The sequence below is a fragment of the Pristiophorus japonicus genome, chromosome 12, assembly GCF_044704955.1.
Source record: "Pristiophorus japonicus isolate sPriJap1 chromosome 12, sPriJap1.hap1, whole genome shotgun sequence".
In the NCBI taxonomy this organism is placed as follows: Eukaryota; Metazoa; Chordata; class Chondrichthyes; family Pristiophoridae; genus Pristiophorus; species Pristiophorus japonicus.
In genome coordinates this window covers 175724014-175744769 of record NC_091988.1, presented here as the reverse complement: position 1 = coordinate 175744769, position 20756 = coordinate 175724014, and the positions used below count along the sequence as shown (strand labels likewise).

The window sequence follows — 20756 nt, the reverse complement described above, 5'->3', positions numbered from 1 at the left end:
ATGTAGTGCTTTTAAATTTTTTTTAATTAAGTTTTTTTTTAGCAGCATGGAAACTTAGTGCTGTGCCAAAGGGCGGTTTGAAATAGTTTGAAATAGCCTACACAGTGAATTTCTATCTCAGTGTTTCATTTGGAAAGCTCTGACTGAGGGCAGTTGCTTCCTAACATGGAGAGAAGGGAAGCTCCCTGTTACTCTTGTGGCTGGTTACAGAGTGTCATTCACAGAGCTCTGCCACACTCTCAGCCTGAGACGTGCACAGTGCAGGATGCGAGTAGGTATGCTGTTCAAAGAGGAAAAATGCAATAAGCTGGCGTATAGTGGTTCAGAAGATATAAATCAATTGCCTGGTTGTCTCAATGGATAAGGGTGCAATGTGGTGTAACACTGGGCATAAATGCCAGGAAGACCCTGCATTGATGAATGATCTGTTTTGAATTGGTTAACCTCAACCAGGGCGGCGATGCAGATCAACACGGCCTCAGTGCCTTGCGACAGGAAGGGGTAAAACAGCCAAGGTTCCTGATCGTGCTCACAATTCAGCAATTCTTTTCTGCATGTTGTGTGGGCATGGAAGATTTGGATGAAGACAGGGTTAGATTCATAGCAGCCGTTGAATAAGCCTGCCAACACTCACTGCCTACAGTTAAGCATGAAGACTGACAGTTTAAGGATTATTGCTCCCAGGGATCCATACAGTTTTAAGACGTGGGGGGGCAAGGTTTAAAAAAAAGAACAGTAATTTACCAATTCAAAAGCTTTGATATATTTGAGTAGTCTTTGTGGTATAAATACACGATAATAAATAAAACAATTGGAATTAGGTGAGAAAGAAAGGCTGAGCATTCCTGCACATGATGTCTGTAAAAAGAATACTGTTACTTTAGAGGAATATAGCTGGAAATGTCCCACTTTTGATGCATAGAGTATTCACTTACAGTTGTCATATAATCCTGCAGCAGGTCAGCTGCAGTGCTGCTCTGCTCACTCTCACTGCCGGCTGTGCCTTGACTGAATTGTGATTCTCTGCATGAAGGAGACGAGCTGCCACTGCAGTAAGGATCAAATGTATCCTGTGATCCATCGCTGCGCTCAGAAAAAAAAAGAGACACTTGAAGCAATTCAGCCTAAAATAGGAAAGCTTTACAACCTATTACTCAAGTGTTGTTCAGAATGTACTTCCAGATTCAAGGCTACTTACAAAGAGCTGCAACAGCTAAAATCTGCTTCATAGCCATATGTCTCAACAGTTTGCCTACTGTCACCTGAAGAACCAGTGAAAAGGAGATTGTTAGCAGAATGGAAACATTTAACGAGTTACTCTTCTTCACAAGGTTAGGAAAATTATCGTGTCTAGTTATAACTGAATTTTGTAATCAATCAAATATATATTTCCACCAAAATCACTTTACACACAGGTTTCTTGTCTGATGGATGATTTCTAAATCTCTTTTTTTTGTTCCATAGATTCCCCATTTAATGAATAATTAACAAATGCAGCGAAATATTTTTTGAATGTAATTATATTCAGCTTGTCAGTCTTATATCTTGCTTCTGTTCACAATCATTTGCTTCTTAACTGGCATATGTTACATAGATGGGTGGAAGAGGCAAGCTACTAATTTGTGAAGTTTTCCAAGGCTTTGGCCACCAATTCATCTCCAACAACGAAACAGCCAATCTGAGAGGAACGTCAATAATTCCCTGCAAAGAGCACGTCATCCATTATGAAACTAAACAACCTACCCAGCAGCCCAGTTACTTTCTTTAACCCACAACATTGTTTTAAACCAGTAAAACTCCTGCAACCTTTATTTGTAAAATCACAGTAAAATGTCAGATTAATACAACAGTGTTATTTTACCAGGGTGAGACACTAATGTTTAAGTACTTATCAAAGTACAATTTGCTGATATTTTACCAAGACACTGAGTTAAACTTGTATTTTAAAAGATTTACTAATACATTAGTTAATACCTCCAAGAGTAGGGTATACCAGAACAGGGGAATATAATAGACTTCGAGCTGAAGGTAAAAATGACAACTATTTACAGTTTATAATTCCATTTCTGTGCAACTCACTTAGGTAAAAGATTGGATAAAGAAGTTCAATAAATCCTGTAATACAATATTACATACGCTGGTGTTTGCTAGTGGAGCAACATGACAAAAAATCTATTTTGTCTACAGTCCAAGAGATTGGCCATAAAACTTGTAGCTGTACGAGAACAGAAATCCATGATACCTGTGAAGCAAATAATAGCCTTGCAGCAAAGTCTACACTTAACATTTGTAAAGTACGAACATTCAAAAAGACTTGTGCCTGTTCTGTTTTAACAGATCTAAAACTTTAACTTGAATTAAATCTTTCTATCGCTATTTTTTTAAGGAGAAGCAATCCACTTGCACTGCAATAAAACAAGCCTGGGACCAGAATCCCATTTCTTCTGTGGGGTTGTGCAATTGTATTCAGGGCAGTTTTGCAATTGTGGGTGAGAGCGTTTTGGGTAAGGGATCAAAGGGGATTTGTTTTTCATCCGCTGTAGCTGAAGGTGACCCCTGACGTGTCTCTGCAGTTATGCTACATTACTTTTATATGATTCAGATTCGATGAATCTCACCATTGCAGATGCTGTTTGCTTTGGAAGGGGAAAAAGTGCAACAAAATCAAATGCAGCCTTTGTTATCCTAATACCCCCTTTTAAATTCATAATTTAATGGGAAATAGTTCTGGAATATGATCTGGTTTCCTATGTTCCTAAACTGCTGACAACCCTGAAACAATTGGACATTCATGAATGCTCGTGTCATAAATTGAATGTCCCATTCTATCTGTGGACCTTCCTCGATGTCGGGCAAAGTCCTGCACAGTTACTTTCCCACTTGTGAGGTGCTGAAAGATGCAGAATCCAATGGCATTGGACAATGGATTGACACGAATCATTGAGAGATACTTGCAGCTGACTGACGAGGACTAGGACAATGCTAATTAAATCACAGTTGTGCTGGACGGGACATGTTATCAGGATGGCTGACAACAGATTTGCCAAGCGTATTCAACACAGTGAGCTCAAATATGACAAGTGTTTATGGATTGGCAGAAGAAGCGTTTTAAAGATCCACTGAAGTACAATAACTGAACCTGTGCAGCATTGACACAAATCATTGCGAGATACTTGCAGCTGACTGTCTAGGCCACTAGTCAGTATAATGGCACAGAATGGAGAACTTTGAAATCTAGCATTATCACAGCAACAAGAAAAACTGTTGCTATGGAAACACCAGAACAGCAATGGTAACAATAACTGTGAGTGAAAGAGGGCATCTGTTTGCACAGTGTGGGAAGCCCCATACTGGACCATAAACCCATGAGCGGGTTCACCGAAAATGATTGATTCTTGACAAATTATTTTCACGATCGTATTTCACAATGATTTATGACAATGTTGCACAGGTTCAGTTATTGTACTTCTGTGGATCTTTGAAATGCTTCTTCTGCCAACTCATAATCACTTGTCATATTCAGGACAAAATTAACAGTCACCTTGGACAAGCGTGGATTAATTAAGGAAAGCCAGCACAGATTTATTAAAGGCAAATTGTGTTTAACTAACTTGATTGAGTTTTTTTGATGAGATAACAGAGAGGGTTGAAGAGGGCAATGTGGTTGATGTGGTGTACATGGACTTCCAAAAGGCGTTTGATAAAGTGCCACATAATAGGCTTGCCAGCAAAGTTGAAGCCCATAGAATAAAAGAAACAGTGACAGCATGGACACAAAATTGGCTAAGTGACAGGAAACAGAGGGGGGGGGAAATTGCCCCGCACCCCATTTGGAGGCGGTAACCTGGAAGTTCCATCCCTGGCGCGGACTTCGGCCCTTCCGACCCTCAATGGAAGCGGAGCGATATCGGAGGTGCTCCGTGTCTGTGGAGGGGCGCTCCCAGGGCAGTAGCATGGTGCTGATTCCAGCGCAGCGCCGGCAACGTCAGCGCTACATGGATGCTCTGCGTAGCAGTGATGCGGCAGAATGACCTCTGCACTCCCTTTGGCAGCCACTACTGGGCCACCAGGGATGCCTTCGACCGGGCCAACAGCCCGGCACCCATAACCGAGTGCCGGGCTGCAGGATTGCGGCTTGGTCGAGGCAAGGACCGCCATTGTAGGGCCGACAGAAGAGTCACCGAAAATTATGGCGGCCCATAGTGCGACTGGCCTCCCCTTTAAGGGATGCCCTGGCGGCGGATGGCCGCCAGGTTCGCGACCCGCAAAGCTGGCGGTGACATCGGCTGGCCCCATCCTCGCTGCCCGCGGGGCAATTTCCCCCGTGGGGCACAAAGGGGCCAGCATAGGGCAGTGAGGGGTGGGCACACACGTGATGATGTCATTGCCCTGCGTGCGCCAGCCCGGGGCGCAAATCGCGGGGCGGGGCGGGGCGCTGCACTAATGGCCTACCACCCCCTGAACCTCCGGGTCAATTTCCCTGGAGGCGCTATCGACCCCATTCCCCAGGCGATAACCTCATTGCGCCCCATTAGCACCCCCCGGAGGGCAAGTACAACCCCCCCCCCCACAGAGAGTAATGGTGAACAGTTGTTTTTCAGACAGTGGTGTTCTCCAGGTGTCAGTTCTCGGACCACTACTTTTCTTGATATATATTAATGACTTGGACTTGGGAGTACAGGGCACAATTTCAAAATTTGCAGATTACATAAAACTTGGAAGTATAATGAACAGTGAGGAGGATAGTGAAAGACTTCAAGAGGGCATAGACAGGCTAGTGGAATGGGCGGACACGTGGCAGATGAAATTTAATGCAGAAACATGCAAAGTGATGCATATTGGTAGGAAGAACGAGGAGAGGCAATATAAACTAAAGGGTACAATTCTAAAGGGGTGCATGAACAGAGAGACCTGGGGGTATATGTGCACAAATCATTGAAGTTGGCAGGGCAGGTTGAGAAAGCGGTTAAGAAAGCATACAGAATCCTGGGCTTCATAAATAGAGTCATAGAGTAGAAAAGCAAAGAAGTTTTGATGAACCTTTATAAAACACTGGTTCGGGCCCAACTGGAGTATTCTGGACACTGCACTTTAGGAAGAATGTGAAGGCCTCAGAGAGTGTGCTGAAAAGATTTACAAGAATGGTTCCAGGGATGAGGGACTTTAGTTACCTGGATAGACTGGAGAAGCTGGGGTTGTTCTCCTTAGAGCAGAGAGGGTTGAGAAGAGAGTTGTTAGATGTGTTCAAAATCATGTGGGAGCTGGACAGAGTAGATAGAGAGAAACTGTTTCCATTGGTGGAAGGGTCGAGAACCAGAGGACACAGATTTAAGGTGGTTGGCAGAAGAACCAAAGGCGACATGAGAGATAACTATTTTACACAACGAGTGATTAGGATCTGGAATGCACTGCCTGAAAGGGTGGAGGAGGTAGATCCAATCGTGGCTTTTTAAATGAGAATTGGATAAGTACCTGAAGGGAAAAAAATTGTAGGGTTATGGGGAAAGGCGGGGGAGTGGAACTAGCTGAAGTACTCTTGCAGAGAGCCGGCACAGGCTCAACGAGCCGAATGGCCTCCTTCTGTTCTGTAACCATTCTATGATTCTATAATTCTAAGAATTACTGAAAACCACGAGGGAACAAGTCAGTCAACGCATTTAATAAGTTGCAGATTGCAGTTAATATCCCCAGGAAAGTTTTGGCATAAAATGAAAGTAGTTATGCATCTCAATATAAGAGAGGTTTGGCATCTGTCATCAAAAGAGTTCAGCTGATACAATCGTGCATTTAATCTTACTGTATTTTAAGAATTTGCATAAAAACACATCTGTAGAATTGACTTTTAACTGACATTTGCCCAAACTGGTATCCAGCCAGATTTGTCACAAGCAGAGATTTTTTTAAATTCATTCACAGGATGAGGGCTTCACTGACAAGGTCACTATTTATTGCCTAACCCGAATTGCACTTGAGAACCATTGTAGTTCGAGTGCTGAAGGTGCTCCCATAGTTCTATTAAGGAGGGAGTTCCAGGATTTTGACCCAGCGATGATGAAGGAACGGTGATATATTTCCAAGTCAGGATGGTGTGTGACTTGAAGGGCAACGTGGAGGTGGTGGTGTTCTCGTGCGCCTGCTGCCCTCGTCCTTCTAGGTGGTAGAGGTTGCGGGTTTGGGAGGTGCTGCCCAAGAAACCTTTCCGAGTTTCTGCACTGCCCCTTGTAGATGGTACACACTGCAGCCGCGGTACACCGGTGGTGGAGGGAGTGAATGTTTAAGGTGGTGGATGAGGAGCCAATCAAACGGGCTGCTTTGTCCTGGATGGTGTTGAGCTTCTTCAGTGTTATCGGAGTTGCACTAATCAAGGCAAGTGGAGAATATTCCATCACACTCCTGATTTGTACCTTGTAGATGGTGGAAAGGCTTTGGGGAGTCAGGGAGTGAGTCACTTGCCACAGAATACCCAGCCTCTGACCTGTTGTTGTTGCCACAGTATTTATGGGGCTGAAATTCATCAATTCACCGCTCGCTGCCGCCGACTGCTGCCCACTGCCACCAACATTGCTCTTGCAGATCCGCCCCGTGCCACTTCCGAGGTGGCCTGGAGCGGGCAGGAGGGGAGAGCCTCCAGGAACCGCCCGCTGATGTCAGCGGATGGCCAAGTGGCACAACTGGTCTCCCACCCGCTGAGCTCCATATTGACATGGGCGGGAGTCGGCGCCAGAACGTGGGTGGACCACAGCGAGGAGGCTGGTCTGTCCCTGATGGTAAGCATGAAGATCCTGAAAAAAAGGTTAATGAACATTTTATATATTTTTTTCCACAGCGACTTACCTGGATGGGGTCCCCTGGAGGTCTTCTGATAGTTTTTTAAATTTTTTACTGATGATTTTTTTTTTCAGATCTTCGACCCTCCATGGGCCCAACTCCATCCTTGGTGACACTTGGGCGGCAAGCGGCTCTGCAGCCGAGAATGAGACCTCCCACCTGCTACTGCCCAGGTTGGCGGTGTACGTCGTCCATTTGCCGCCCACCGACTTTCGAGGGACCTCGGTGATGAATATCCCGCTGAAAGTACTGTCCGGTACCTCGATGGCCATCGGCGGCACTTGGGCAGGTGGAAGCCTTGATCAAAATCGGCCCCTGTGTAGCTGATTTAGTTAAGTTTCTGGTCAATGGTAACCTCCAGGATGTTGATGATGGGGGATTCAGCGATGGTAATGCCACTGAATGTCAAGAAACATAGAAAATAGGTGCAGGAGCAGGCCATTCAGCCCTTCTAGCCTGCACCGCCATTCAATGAGTTCATGGCTGAACATGAAACTTCAGTACCCCCTTCCTGCTTTCTCGCCATAACCCTTGATCCCCCGAGTAGTAAGGACTTCATCTAACTCCCTTTTGAATATATTTAGTGAATTGGCCTCAACTACTTTCTGTGGTAGAGAATTCCACAGGTTCACCACTCTCTGGGTGAAGAAGTTTCTCCTCAGCTCGGTCCTAAATGGCTTACCCCTTATCCTCAGACTGTGACCCCTGGTTCTGGACTTCCCCAACATTGGGAACATTCTTTCTGCATCTAACCTGTCTAAACCCGTCAGAATTTTAAACGTTTCTATGAGGTCCCCTCTCATTCTTCTGAACTCCAGTGAATACAAGCCCAATTGATCCAATCTTTCTTGATAGGTCAGTCCCGCCATCCCGGGAATCAGTCTGGTGAACCTTCGCTGCACTCCCTCAATAGCAAGAATGTCCTTCCTCAAGTTAGGAGACCAAAACTGTACACAATACTCCAGGTGTGGCCTCACCAAGGCCCTGTACAACTGTAGCAACACCTCCCTGCCCCTGTATTCAAATCCCCTCGCTATGAAGGCCAACATGCCATTTGCTTTCTTAACCGCCTGCTGTACCTGCATGCCAACCTTCAATGACTGATGTACCATGACACCCAGGTCTCGTTGCACCTTCCCTTTTCCTAATCTGTCACCATTCAGATAATAGTCTGTCTCTCTGTTTTTACCACCAAAGTGGATAACCTCACATTTATCCACATTATACTTCATCTGCCATGCATTTGCCCACTCACCTAACCTATCCAAGTCACTCTGCAGCCTAATAGCATCCTCCTCGCAGCTCACACTGCCACCCAACTTAGTATCATCCGCAAATTTGGAGATACTGCATTTAATCCCCTCGTCTAAATCATTAATGTACAATGTAAACAGCTGGGGCCCCAGCACAGAACCTTGCGGCACTCCACTAGTCACTGCCTGCCATTCTGAAAAGTACCCGTTTACTCCTACTCTTTGCTTCCTGTCTGACAACCAGTTCTCAATCCACGTCAGCACACTACCCCCAATCCCATGTGCTTTAACTTTGCACATTAATCTCTTGTGTGGGACCTTGTCGAAAGCCTTCTGAAAGTCCAAATATACCACATCAACTGGTTCTCCTTTGTCCACTTTACTGGAAACATCCTCAAAAAATTCCAGAAGATTTGTCAAGCATGATTTCCCTTTCACAAATCCATGCTGACTTGGACCTATCATGTCACCATTTTCCAGATGCACTGCTATGACATCCTTAATAATTGATTCCATCATTTTACCCACTACTGAGGTCAGGCTGACCGGTCTATAATTCCCTGTTTTCTCTCTCCCTCCTTTTTTAAAAAGTGGGGTTACATTGGCTACCCTCCACTCCATAGGAACTGATCCAGAGTCAATGGAATGTTGGAAAATGACTGTCAATGCATCCGCTATTTCCAAGGCCACCTCCTTAAGTACTCTAGGATGCAGGCCATCAGGCCCTGGGGATTTATCTGCCTTCAATCCCATCAATTTCCCCAACACAATTTCCCGACTAATAAAGATTTCCCTCAGTTCCTCTTCCTTACTAGACCCTCTGACCCCTTTTATATCCGGAAGGTTGTTTGTATCCTCCTTAGTGAATACCGAACCAAAGTACTTGTTCAATTGATCCGCCATTTCTTTGTTCCCCGTTATGACTTCCCCTGATTCTGACTGCAGGGGACCTACGTTTGTCTTCACCAACCTTTTTCTCTTTACATACCTATAGAAACTTTTGCAATCCGCCTTAAGAGGCGGTGGTTAGACTCTCTCTTGTTGGAGATAGTCATTGCCTGGCACTAGTGTGGCGCGAATGTTACTTGACACTTATTAGCCTAAGCCTGAATGTTGTCCAGGTCTTGCTGCATGCAGGCATGGACTGTTTCATTATCTGAAATGCTTTTGGAAATGACAGAAATATGATTGTCAGCTCAGACACACACACACAAAACTGGAAAGTGATCTGCAGTATTGTGGAGAGATATCAGGTACAATTTAATGGGTGTTATAGGTGTTTCAAAAGCTTATCACTACTTGACCCTTGAACCAAATAATTTAAAAGAAAACATTTATTGGGGTAGAAATGTGTGACTTCATTGGAAAAGAAAATCAGACAGGATGTAAAACAGGCTGCTGATTTGCTATTGCTCGCTATCACACAAGACCGATTTTACCCTCATATAGCACCTTTCACGATCTCAGGACATCCCAAAGTTCTTTACATTCAATTAAGTGCTTTTGAAGTGTAGTCACTGTTATATGCAATTCATATCTGACACTTCCCTCAATCTAACCACTCGGGGCACTGCTTGCTTAGGGAGAGGCAAAAGACACAAAAAAGATACAGATTTGTGTACCCTAATACCCCAGTTATATTTATTAGGTTAGGGTCATCAGGTTCATTGACCTGAAAGTTAACTCTGTTTCTCTGTCCATAGATGCTGCCTGACCTGCTGAGTACTTCCAGCATTTTCTGTTTTTATTATTAAGAGTCATTAGGGTTAGGGTTTGGTGTTAGTTGGACTAGGGGTGAGGTCAGGGTCAGGATCAGGGTTGGCGTTGGGGCGTGTTCTGGTTTCCCTGTGCTTCACAACCACTGGTAACACCAGAATAACTGGGGATGTGCAGTCACTCCTGTTACAAATGAATTTGCTACTCTGCAGACCTCCCCTCGTGTGTTTGTATTGGGGAAAGGATCAGATCTGTGCAGTCCAGTAATGTAAAAGTCACACTCGAGGCCTGTATGGATAGGCTGAGAACTCGAGAGGTACTGCTATCGTTAAAATGGAGATCGAATGAAGTTCAAAGGACAATAAATGTTCTTTTAGTGGTTCCGCATGCATATCTGCAAGCACTACAGAAATTGCCAATTACGGTTTTTACTTGATGGCAATACTGCAGATATTAGGATTGTTACAAGATGCTGCTGTCAACAACATTGCACAAACAAATATTTGATACAAGCCTTTGATGGTAATATGATTGCTTTCAACCTGAAACATACTTCTCTCCATTAGCCACCGTCTGTCTGGTGTGGACGTATAATGAAGTCCTGCTCGATCCACACAGTCTATTGTCTGATCTCCATAAATGATACGAAATACTTGACAGATGAGAGCACAATATTCTTCAGCTGAATCCTAGTTACAAAACAAATGGAGATTATTAATTTCACTGTGCATCTGTTAAAATTGCTGTCAAGAGTTTTAACTGTCATTACAATAACTCACTCTACTGTCCACTGCAAGTATCACTAGGTTGCAGTGTGTTTCTGAACTGGGCACAGCTTCCTGGGGATCAGGCATAGTTCCTGTTGTTTGTCTGCGTTCCAAACTGCCACCAGCAGCTACAGCAGCCACTCCAAGACCTGACATGAAATAAATAATCATAATATTCATGTAACCAGATGTAAATGATGGGCGTTAGTATACTATTCAAATAGTTAAAGGGGCCACAAAGCTAACGTGTGATAACGAAAGATAATCTGGTGAATGAAGTGAAGAGGGCATGAGAAACAATTTGTTGCCTTTAATATGCATTGGGTAACATAAAAGCAGGATTGTACGGTTTGCTAAGCAGCGCCACATCAAGGGATTGAGATAATGTCATCAGCTATTCGAGGAAAATTCAAGTCATTTATTAATGTTATCTTAACCTTGAGATATGTTATGTCCATGAAACATCCTGCAGTCTGAGTTTTTCTATATCGCACAGCTGCAGGGGAAGTTTAAAACTAGTTTCAGCAAGTTTATTTTGCCCTGACATCAAGCCTCATAGTGCGAAGTGAAGGAAACATGATTAAATAATGTGACTTGAATTGGAAAGGTGGTGTAGTATGTGATATGAACTGAAATTGTGCTAGGTGTTATTAAATTTAATTTCACACGGGGAGCATTATGCTTCATACAAATATTAATGCAAACGTTTATTGCTTTACATTCTAAATTAAGCACCTAAATTATATGCAGACATGGCTTCATTGTCTGGACCATATTAATTAGCATCATATTTAATTTATAGAACACAATTTAGCTTTCATGAAATGTATTGTGGGAACTGAATTGGATATTTGATTCGGAACTTAACCTACCTCCTTCTGCGTCCGCCCCTCGAAAGAAACTCTCTCCCGACTCTCTTACAACTGCACTTATCAACTCCCAACTGTCCAGCCTTTGGCCCTCCATTCACCGATCTACTCAATCACACCCTCACCACCGCCCTAGTCCCTGTTAAAACAATTACTCTCTCTCACCCTGGCTGTTCCCCCTGATCTTTGCTCCCTTAAGTCCAAGGGACACAGAATTGAACGGATATGGCGGACAACTGGTTTGGCCATTTACCGCCAGAACTGGCTGGACTGCATAAAACACTATTGGGTCCTGCTCTCGCCTGCCAAAATCGTTCACTATTCCAGAATCATTCTGGAATGTAAAGATAAACCCTGGCTTCTATTCTCCACTGCTAACCGTCTTTTAAAACCCTTCTCCCCAGTCTTCACCCTCACCTCCGACAATAAGTGTAAGGAGCTCATGGACTTCTTGTCTCGAAGATTGAGACCATCCATTCGGCCGCCTCGGCCTCTTCCCCTCCTTCCCCTAGCCTACCTGGCCAAACTTCCTCGAAGGATCCCCCCTGCCCTAACCCTCACATCTTCCTCCAGCTTCTCTCCAATCTCCCCTCATGACCTTTTCGAGTTCATCCTGTCCATGAGACCCGCTTCCTGCTCCCTTGACCCTATTCCCACCAAACTGCTGACCACCAAACTTCCTTTTCTGGCTCCCACGTTAGCTGACATTGTTAATTGTTCTCTCTTCTCGGGTACTGTACCGCTCTCCCTCAAATCTGCTGTCATCACCCCATCTTCAAAAAAACCAACCCTTGTGGCCTCTGTCCTTGCAAACTACCGCCCCATCCCAAACCTTCCTTTCCTCTCCAAAGTGCTTGAACATGCTGTTGCCTCCCAAATCCATGCCCATCTTTCCCGCAATTCTATGTTTGAATCCCTCCAATCCGGTTTCTGCGCCTGCCACAGTACCGAAACGGCTCTCATCAAAGTCACAAATTACATCCTTTGTGACTGTGATAAAGTCAAACTATCCCTCCTCGTTTTTCTTGACTTGTCTGCAGCCTTTGACACGGTTGACCACTCCATCCTTCTCCTACACCTTTCCACCGTCATCGAGTTGGGTGGGCTGCATTTGCCTGGTTCCATTCTTATCTATCTAATCGTAGCCAGAGAATCACAGGCAACAGCTTCTCTTCCTGTCCCCGCATCATTGATGTCCCCCAAGGATCTATCCTTGGACCCCTCCTATTTCTCATCTACATGTTGCCCCATGGCAACATCATCCAAAAACACAGCGTCAGTTTCCACATGTACGCTGATGATACCCAACTCTACCTCAATACCACTTCTCTCGACCCCTCTACGGTCTCACAATTGTCAGACTGCTTGTCCGACATCCAGTTCTGGATGAGCAGAAATTTTCTTCAATTCAATATTGGGAAGACCAAAGCCATTGTTTTCAGTCCCCACCACTAACTCCGTTCCCTAGCCACTGACTCCATCCCTCTCCCCAACTTCTGTCTGAGGCTGAACCAGGCTGTTGGCAAACTTAGTGTCATATTTGACCCTGAAATGAGCTTTCGACCACATATCCGCAGCATAACTAAGACCGCCTATTTCCACCTCCGTAGCATCGCCTGTCTCCGCTGTTGCCTCAACTAATCCAATGCTGAAGCCCTCATCCATGCCTTTGTTACCTCTAGACTTGACTATTCCATTGCACTCCTGGCTGGCCTCCCACATTCTACCCTACGTAAACTAGAGGTGATCCAAAATTCGGCTGCCCTTGTCCTAACTAGCACCAAGTCCTGCTCACCCATCACCCCTGCACTCGCTGACCCACATTGGCTTCCGATTAAGCAACACCTTATTCCTCCCTGTCACTGTAATCTCCTCCAGCCCCACAGCCCTTGAGATGTTTGCACTCATTTAATTCTGCCCTCTTGAGCATCCCTGATTATACACGTTCAACCATTGGTGGCCATGCCTTCAGCTGCCTAGGCCCTAAGCGCTGGAATTCCCTGCCTAAACCTCTCCGCCTCTCTACCTCTCTTTCCTCCTTTAAGATGCTCCTTAAAACCTCACTCTTTAACCAAGCTTTTGGTCATTTGCCCTAATTTCTCCTTACGTGGCTCAGTGTCAAATTTTGTTTTATGACATTCCTGTGAAGTGCCTTGGGACATTTACTATGTTAAAGGCACTATTATAACTACAAATTGTTGTTGTGCTGTATAGCCCACGCAGATGTGGAATAAATTCTGCTCTAATACTGTGCCTCAGCGATAACTTCAGAAGAGAATACCCCTATAGTACTAGGGTAGTATATTTTTCCCCAGACCAGAACATCTTGAGGCTTCTCTAAATTATATCGCCAATTATGCCAAATTATGGGCAGTTTTTTACTGTAGGAACTGGATTGCAATTGCCAAAATTCATTTCACATTGGACTCTTATAGCCAACTAATAGAAGAGGCTCTTATCCCATGTCTAGGCTGAATTTGTACCCAAGTCGTAACCACTGCACCACCCAGAGGAAAATATATTCTGACCATGACATTAACCATTTCACGCAAATATAATTTTTAGACACATAATTCTGAAACGTTAGCAACATACTTAAGATCTTACAGAACTACTTCTGAACTGATACTATGTAACGCTGATCGAGACTTTAGAAAACTGTTAATGACTTGGACTGAATGTTCTGAGATAAATTAATGTACCTGTTTTGAGAATGAGTAGATGCAGTGCATCATCCCTGACATAAGATACAGCAGCAATCTCATGGGTTGGGATTCTCAGGATCAGCTCTTCATTGTCCCTCCAGGTCAAGAGGAGGCAGCGTGCAGACAAACTCAGGATGGAGTCCTGCTCTGCAGTTGTTTGCAAAGGCAGCTGTTTCTGTTGCTGTCAAAGGTAGGATTCTGTATATTTCAATTATTCTGAATTACTTTCTTTTCCCTTTTGTTTAAACCTGTTATTTTACATTCAATCTGCTTAACAACCAAAAACAAAACATCTTTTTTGAGTCTATAAAAGAAACAAACTATCTTAATCAAATTAATTTGCAGAATTTTACTCATGAGGATATAAAAGCAATTTCTGTATATTACAACATTAACATTCTGAAATTGTAATAACCAATTTTTGAGCTGATGAAATAAACCATGTTTACTTTGGTAAATAATACATCAATAAGATCTATGACCTGAAAGGATCTCTTTTCCAAATCAAAATTTGTATCAAAAAAATTGGTTAACATTAAAAATTCTAACCATCTTATTTTATCTCGATCCATTTGATTCAAACAGGAACCGGTAAGCTCTGGTTTTCTTCAAGTGACAATATTATCTTGACGAAGCAATGTAATGTTATAAATTTTTCACTAGGCTTCAATTTAAAAGCTCAGTCTTTATTAAAATACAGAAGTGATATATAATAATGTGCTATCTTCAAATCTTCAATCAATTTTACTTGCCTAGCTCCAGGATTTGAGCACTCAAGGACTTGAATACATAATCTAGGCTGACACTTCAATACAATACTAAGAGAGTGCTGCATTGTCAGAAGTCATGCTTTTTGGATGAGATGTTAAAGTGAGCCCCCATCTGCTGTCTTTCGTGGACATAAAAAATTCCGTAGCACTATTTGAAGAAGAGGATGGGTGTTCTTCCAGTATCCTGGTCAGCATTTATCCTTCAACCGACATGACTAGAACAGATTATCTGATCATATATCTCATTGTTCTTTGTGGGACCTTGGCTGTATCCAACATCCTTAAAAGGTTCTTAAGATGAATTGATTGTGCAATACCTGTACTTTATATAACTCTTTATAACAGTGGTGGGGGGCAAGATACGGCCCGTGGCCATATGTGGCCCACTGGACAGGGTAGAAATGATCGCGAGCTCGAGCTCGAGCTGCACATTGGTCTGAGTTGAGTCATAGCTGCTTGTCTCGATGATTCTTTTACCGAAGAAAGAGACTCGCGGTGCGTCTTTCCTCTCCCAGTACCCAGAGTACAACGGGCAAAGCCTCGGGCTCCCGCACTCCACACACCAAAAAGAGAACACCTCTCACGTTGGAGGTCACGCAGACTCAAACTGCTCTGCCGAACAGCCACGTAGACTTTTAATATAACATCAAATGATCAATCATTTCATTCATTTAGTAACAGAAGATTTTACTATTTTACACGGCACTGAATTTATGTTTATGAACTATTGGGAGGGTAGAATTGGGAGTGATAATCAACACTATGTGTTGGCCTCTTTCAAATTTACCAATTTAATCCTTTGTTCTCACCAATGACTGTTAGTGGGGTTATTAATTCTTGCACAATTATTCTCTCATTTTAATATTATACCACTTAATTAGCATAGTGGAGGCATAACTAAATGGACCCAGGTATATTGCACATTGCATTCACTGTTTTTAATTTAAGCCCTTTTCCCCCATACTCTGAACAATTTAAATTTATTATCATGGCTGAAAGAGGGATGTAGAGATTTATGTTATTGGCCTGTCCCAGTAATACATAGCACTTGGGGAAGAAATGTGTACTATAATAGTGCATTACTTGTGCCCATTCTCAAGTCAAAGTTCGCAAGCTCTAAAGGCTTTTCTCAGGAGTGATACCATGTTGACAATGATAATACGCCCAATTTGATGGCTGATCTGGAGTGCAATTTATGGTATAAATCATTTTCTGATTCACCAAATTATTTCTTAGAGGTTTCAAAGGCTTCAAAGTAGCACTTTCATGTGCAATTTTTAAAGGTTGTATAAATGATTTTATCCTTCATTGTGCCTTATACTTTATTGTCTATAATTGCCAGTAGATGCAGAGTCGATCTCTCATTTTCCACTATAAGAATTAATTTAGACCATTTGGACTAAACAGACACTTTTCAATGTGACTCGTAAACCTGTATATTGTTTGTTATCATGTTAATAAATGTTGTTATTTTTAATAAGTGTGGAGAGGACATGAAGGGTTCTTTATACAATAAATGCGATAACCAATTTTAATGATAGCTGTTGTCAACATACTTCATTTTATGTGTGCGGCCCTCAACAGCTAACCAAAACTTGTTAAATGGTCCTCCAGCCTAAATAACTGCCCACCCCAGAGTATAATGTGAGCAGTTCTGATTATACTCTAGTATTTGTTCCTTACCCTTGCTGTATCCAAAAGCTGTAGTACTTCAGCTCTGCTCGCTGGATTTAAAGAACATGACACCCACGTCAAGTGACCTAAGAACTGAAGAAAAAGAAATACATCTTACAGGATGAAGCTTGCAAATTTTGGTCCCTGGTTGTATACAATTACTGGATTCCTTAACTAGCCAACGAGAAGTCCTTAAATTAGGGGAACCGGCTCACACAATGACTGATTAAAGTCCTTTCACCGTTGGACCTATCAATTACTTGGACTTAAATGTAGGGGGTATGATTAAGAAATTTGCAGATGACACTAAAATCGGCCGTGTAGTTGATAATGAAGAAGAAAGATATGGACTACAGGAAGATATCAATGTACTGGTCAGGTGGGCAGAACAGTGGCAAATGGAATTCACTCCGGAGAAATGTGAGATAATGCATCGGGGGAGGTCTAACAAGGCAAGGGAATACACATTAAATGGTATAACACTGAAAAGTGTAGTGGAACAAAGAGACCTTGGAGTGCAGGTGCACAGATCCCTGATGGTAGCAGGCCAGGTAGATAAGGTGGTTAAGAAGGCATATGGAATACTTGCCTTTATTAGTTGAGGCATGAAATATAAGAGCAAGGAGGTTATGCTTGAACTGTATAAAATACTGGTTAGGCTGCAGCTGGAGTACTGTGCAGTTCTGGCCACAACATTACAAGAAGGATGTGATTGCACTGGACAGGGTACAGAGGAGATTTACAAGAATGTTACCTGGACTGGAGAATTTTGGCTATGAGGAAAGATTAGAGATGCTGGGTCTGTTTTCTTTGGAACAGGGAAGGCTAAGGGAACACCTGATTGAGGTATATAAAATTATGAGGGGTCTGGATAGAGTGGATAGGAAAGACCTGTTTCCCTTGGCTGAGAGGTCATCAACCAAGGGACATAGATTTAAAGTAATTGGGGGGAGGTTTAAAGGCGATATGAGGGGAAATTTCTTCACCCAGAGGGTGGTGAGGGTCTGGAACTGCCAGAAAGGGTGGTAGAGGCAGAAACATTCACCATATTTAAAAAATACTTGGATGTGCACTTAAAGTGCCGTAACCTACACGACTACGGACCAAGAGTTGGAAAGTGGGATTAGGTTGGTTAGCTCTTGGTCGGCTGGCGTGGCCACGATGGACCGAAATGACTTCCTTACGTGCTGTAAATTTCTATGATTCTATGATTCTATGACCTTCAGTTCGAGTCTAGATCAGATTCAGGGAATTAAATCACTCTCTGCCTGCTGTAAGGATTCTTAGAGTTCTAAGTGGAATTACATTGGACAGTCGCAAACCAAGTTGCTCCTTAATGGTCGAGAGTTGAGAACACAAAACAGCCCATAATTTGATACAATGATCGTCTAATTGAGAGGGTAAGGATTGGGTAGGGGTGGCACATAAGGATGGTTGATATGGAATTTTGCATAGCACTTATAAAATTACTAAGCATTAGTCTTTTTTGTGACCATGTGGACCTTCAAAAGTGTTACTGCCTTGTATCTTGCCCAGCTAACAATGGTAAATGAAAGGAGATTATATAAGGAGCCATAATAAAAACAGAAAATGCTGACAATCTCAGCGAGTCAGACAGCATCTGTGGAGAGAGAAACAGAGTTAATATTTCAGGTCGATGACCCTTCGTCAGAACTGGCGAATGTTTGAAATGAACAGATTCTTAAGGAGCACTGAAAGGGGGAGGGGAGGAAAGAACAAAAGGGAAGGTCTGTGATAGGGTGGAAACAGGAGAGATTAGAGAGACAAAAGTGATGGTGGGCCAACTTGAGATGGTAATGGCAAAAGTTAGAAAAAGACTAGTCTAGATAAGGTGTTAATGGTGGTATAATTACCTGTTGCCATGGGAAAGAGAGATTTTTTCTTTCTAAAGATTGGCAGTGGGGATGGGGTGGGGGGTTAAAAAAAGGAGGAAAGGGAGCAAAATATGAGCACAGGTTATGGTCTGAAATTGTTAAACTCAATATTGAGTCCAGAAGGATATAAAGTGCCTAAACGAAAGATGAGGTGTTGCTCCTCGAGCTTGCGTTGAACTGCATTGGAACAGTGTAGGGGCCCGAGGATGGAGATGTCAGAGTGGGAGTGGAGCGGGGAATTAAAGTGACAGGGGACCAGAAATTTGGGTTCACACTTGCGGACTGAACGGAGGTGCTCTGCAAAGCGGTCACCCAATCTATGTTTGGTCTCCCCAGTGTAGAGGAGACCGCATCGTGAGTAGTGAATACAATATACTAAATTGAAAGAAGTACAAGTAAATCGCTGTTTCACATGGAAGGAGTGTTTGGGGCCCTGGACAGTGGGAAGGGTGGAGGTAAAAGGGCAGGTGTTCCCAATAGGCTAGAAATGACTGTTAGTCACATTAGTGGATGATTAAAATAAATGGGTGAATGCCTTAGTTAAAATAGCAGACAGAGTAATGATATACATTAAGTTTTAAGAATCTGATCCTTTAGTATTACCAACAGCAATTTCTAGCCTATTGTCTACAACTACTCATTCATTTGCCAAATCTTCATGTTGGACGAGTGATCAGCAACATGACAGAGATAATGGCTTTGAATTTGCACCCCTTATGGGCGCGTCCGAGGTTTGCACGCGCCTGTAGGGGCCCCACAAGTTCCGGGTTTAGGCATACTTTCAAGGAGCTTTATAGTTATACCAGAGTAATCTTCAGGTCTCCAACTGATATGTACTGTTTCTTTCACTTCTGGTCTTCAACCTACCTGTGTTATAATCTTTCTAGTTCGGAAGTAGCAGCCGGAGGTGGAGCAGCGGCAGCCTATAAAGGCCCAGTGGCATTCCGGGGTTGGCGGCAGTTCAGGAGAAGCAGTCGGAGGAGGAGCATTGGCAGCCTATAAAGGCCCAGTGGCAGTCCGGGGTCGGCGGCAGTTCAGGAGCAGCGGTCGGAGAAGGAGCATTGGCAGCCTATAAAGGCCCAGTGGCAGTCCGGGGTCGGCGGCAGTTCAGGAGCAGCGGTCGGAGAAGGAGCATTGGCAGCCTATAAAGGCCCAGTGGCAGTCCGGGGTTGGCGGCAGTTCGGGAGCAGCTGCCAGAGGAAGGGCAGTGGCGAACTGCAGCAGGGTCAAAAGTAAGAAAGAAGTAAAAAGTAATTGAAGGGTGATGTCACAGCCAAGAGGGTAAGTGATTGGCTGGTTGAGTGGTGAGTAGTTTTCTTTTTCTTTATCTTTTTTCTTGTTCTTAGCAGTAAGAAACCTTTGGCATTGTTGCCAAATGAAGTAATTTAAGGGTTAAGTCATGGCAGGAGAGCCCAGACCCATGTCATGCTCCTCCTGTGCTATGCGGGAAGTCAGAGACGCTTCCAGTGTCCCTGACAACTACATGTGCAGGAAGTGTATCCAGCTGCAGCTCCTGACAGACAGCATTGCAGTACTGGAGCTGCGCATGGATTCACTCTGCAGCATCTGTGATGCTGAGGATTTCATGAATAGCACGTTTAGTGAGTTGGTCGCACGGCAGGTAAAGGTTACACAGGCAGATAGGGAATGAGTGACCATCATGAAGAGCAATGGAAGGAAGGTAGTGCAGGGGTCCCCTGCGGGTATCTCCCTCCAAAACAGATACACCGCTTTGGTACTGTTCAGGGGGATGACTCATCAGGGGAAAGCAGCAGCAGCCAAGTCCATGACACCAGGGGTGGCTCTGCTGCACAGGAGGGCAGGAAAAAGAGTGGGAGAGCGATAGTGATAGGGGATTCTATTGTAAGGGGAATAGGTAGGCGTTTCTGCAGCTGCAAACGAGATTCCAGGATGGTATGTTGCCTCCCTGGTACAAGGGTTAAGGATGTCTTGGAGTGGCTGCAGCGCATTCTGGACGGAGAGGGTAAACCTCCAGCTGTCATGGTATATATAGATACCAACGATATAAGTAAAAAATGGGATGAGGTCCTACAAGCTGAATTTAGGGAGCTAGGAGTTAAATTAAAAAGTAGGACTTCAAAGGTAGTAATCTCAGGATTGCTACCAGTGCCACGTGCTAGTCAGAGTAGGAATTGCAGGATAGCTCAGCTAAATACGTGGCTTGAGGAATGGTGCAAGGAGAGGGATTCAAATTCCTGGGACATTGGAACCGGTTCTGGTGGAGGTGGGACCAGTACAAACTGGGCAGGACTGGAACC

The 20756-nt window shown here is 43.8% G+C and overlaps 1 protein-coding gene across 1 annotated transcript in view; it reads right to left on the bottom strand.

Moving 5' to 3' along the window:
- Positions 1 to 20756, bottom strand: part of ccm2l (CCM2 like scaffold protein) — a 69770-nt gene that overhangs the window by 14808 nt on the left and 34206 nt on the right. The window contains exons 3-8 of the mRNA XM_070896184.1: positions 16592 to 16675; positions 14136 to 14319; positions 10577 to 10713; positions 10351 to 10486; positions 1199 to 1262; positions 936 to 1083 (exon numbers count right to left, since the gene is read on the bottom strand). Coding sequence (XP_070752285.1) covers positions 936 to 1083; positions 1199 to 1262; positions 10351 to 10486; positions 10577 to 10713; positions 14136 to 14319; positions 16592 to 16675 — 753 coding nt within the window. The remainder of the gene's footprint in view (positions 1 to 935; positions 1084 to 1198; positions 1263 to 10350; positions 10487 to 10576; positions 10714 to 14135; positions 14320 to 16591; positions 16676 to 20756) is intronic.